Raw genomic sequence first — 1600 nt, 5'->3', positions numbered from 1 at the left:
CTCAGCAGTTTAGCAAGGCCCTAAGCAATTTGAGACCCTGACTTAAAATAAAATGTAAAAAGGGCTGGGGATGGCCAACATGGCCGCCGCCGCTGCTGGGAGCTGAGGTGCCGCCGCCGCCGCCGGGCAGCGGGGGGAATCCGCCCGTATCGCCGCCCTCGCCAGCCAGGCGGCAGCAGGCCCGGAGCACCGGAGGCCGGGGCTGGGGCGGCACCACGTGGCAGCCACGGGGTCGCGTTAGAGCAGCCCAGGCGGCTATGCGGAGGGCCCGGAGAGGCCGCGGAGCAAAGGGGCCGGCGGGAGGTAGGAAACCTTCCTGCAAGTGCGAGCCAACCGGCAGACCCGACTGAATGCTCGGACTGGGAAAATGAAACGAAGGAAGCAAGATGAAGGGCAGAGGGAAGGCTCCTGCATGGCTGAGGATGATGCCGTGGACATCGAGCATGAAAACAGCAACCGCTTTGAGGAGTATGAGTGGTGTGGGCAGAAGCGGATACAGGCTACCACTCTCCTATAAGGTGGTTTCTGAGGCTCTGGCTTCCTCATGTGCAGCGGCAAAGAGAACCCGGACAGTGATGCTGACTTGGATGTGGATGAGGATGACACTCTGGAGTATGGGAAGCCACAATACACGGAGGCTGATGTCATCCACTGCACAGGCGAAGAGCCTGGTGAAGCTAAGGAGAGAGAGGCACTCCGGAGTGCAGTCCTAAATGGTGGCCCTCCTGGCACCCGCATCACACCTGAGTTCTCTAAGTGGGCCAGTGACAAGATGCCATCCACCAGCAATGGTGAAAGCAGCAAGCAGGAGGCCATGCAGAAGACATGCAAGAACAGCGACATCAAGAAAATCACTGAAGATTCAGCTGTGACCACGTTTGAGGCCCTGAAGGCTCGGGTCAGGGAGCTTGAACGGCAGCTATCTCAGGGGGACCGATACAAATGCCTCATCTGCATGGACTCATACTCGATGCCCCTAACGTCAATCCAGTGTTGGCATGTGCACTGTGAGGAATGCTGGCTGCGAACCCTGGGTGCCAAGAAGCTGTGCCCTCAGGGCAACACCATCACAGCGCCTGGAGACCTTCGGAGGATCTACTTGTGAGCTAGCCACCCAGGCAGGCCTGGCCTCAAGCAGCCTCACCTGCCCCCAGCCTCTGTGACAGTGACCCTCTCCCCTTGTACATACTTGCACACAGATTCCCCATGTACATACATTCACATGCGCACACAGAAGCATACACACACACATAGGACTCTGAAACCAGAGTGGAGGCTGAGGCCCAGACCCTGCCTGCTAGCTCCCACCAAGCCTGGGGACCATACCTATTCTGACCTCTGTTCCCAGAGTGGGGCAGGGAGGTGGGAGTGGGAGTAGAGGGGCAAGGCTCCTGAGATACAGCTCCCAGATGGACAGACAGACATGCAAACACCAGAGTGAAGCACATGTAATATAGACTGTGTATGTTTACAATGTTGTGTATAAATGGGACAACTCCTATGCCCTCCATGCCCCCACCTTCGGTTGTATGATTTTCTTCTTTTTTTAAGAACCTCAGGAAGCAGTGCCTCCTTCAGGGCTGGCTGGGGGCTCGGCCCA

The 1600-nt window shown here is 57.4% G+C and overlaps 1 protein-coding gene across 1 annotated transcript; it reads left to right on the top strand.

Annotated features, from left to right (window-relative positions):
- The first annotated feature begins 286 nt into the window (after positions 1–286).
- LOC124973173 (E3 ubiquitin-protein ligase RNF220-like) lies at positions 287–1302 on the top strand. The gene is given in 1 exon segment (XM_047537280.1): positions 287–1302. A coding segment is annotated over 1 exon segment (738 nt). The 5' UTR covers positions 287–367; the 3' UTR covers positions 1106–1302.
- Positions 1303–1600: the final 298 nt, after the last annotated feature.

This window comes from Sciurus carolinensis, assembly GCF_902686445.1.
Source record: "Sciurus carolinensis chromosome 14 unlocalized genomic scaffold, mSciCar1.2 SUPER_6_x, whole genome shotgun sequence".
Taxonomy (NCBI): Eukaryota; Metazoa; Chordata; class Mammalia; order Rodentia; family Sciuridae; genus Sciurus; species Sciurus carolinensis.
The sequence above is the reverse complement of the archived record's forward strand: the minus strand, read 5'-3'. Positions and strand labels throughout refer to the sequence as shown.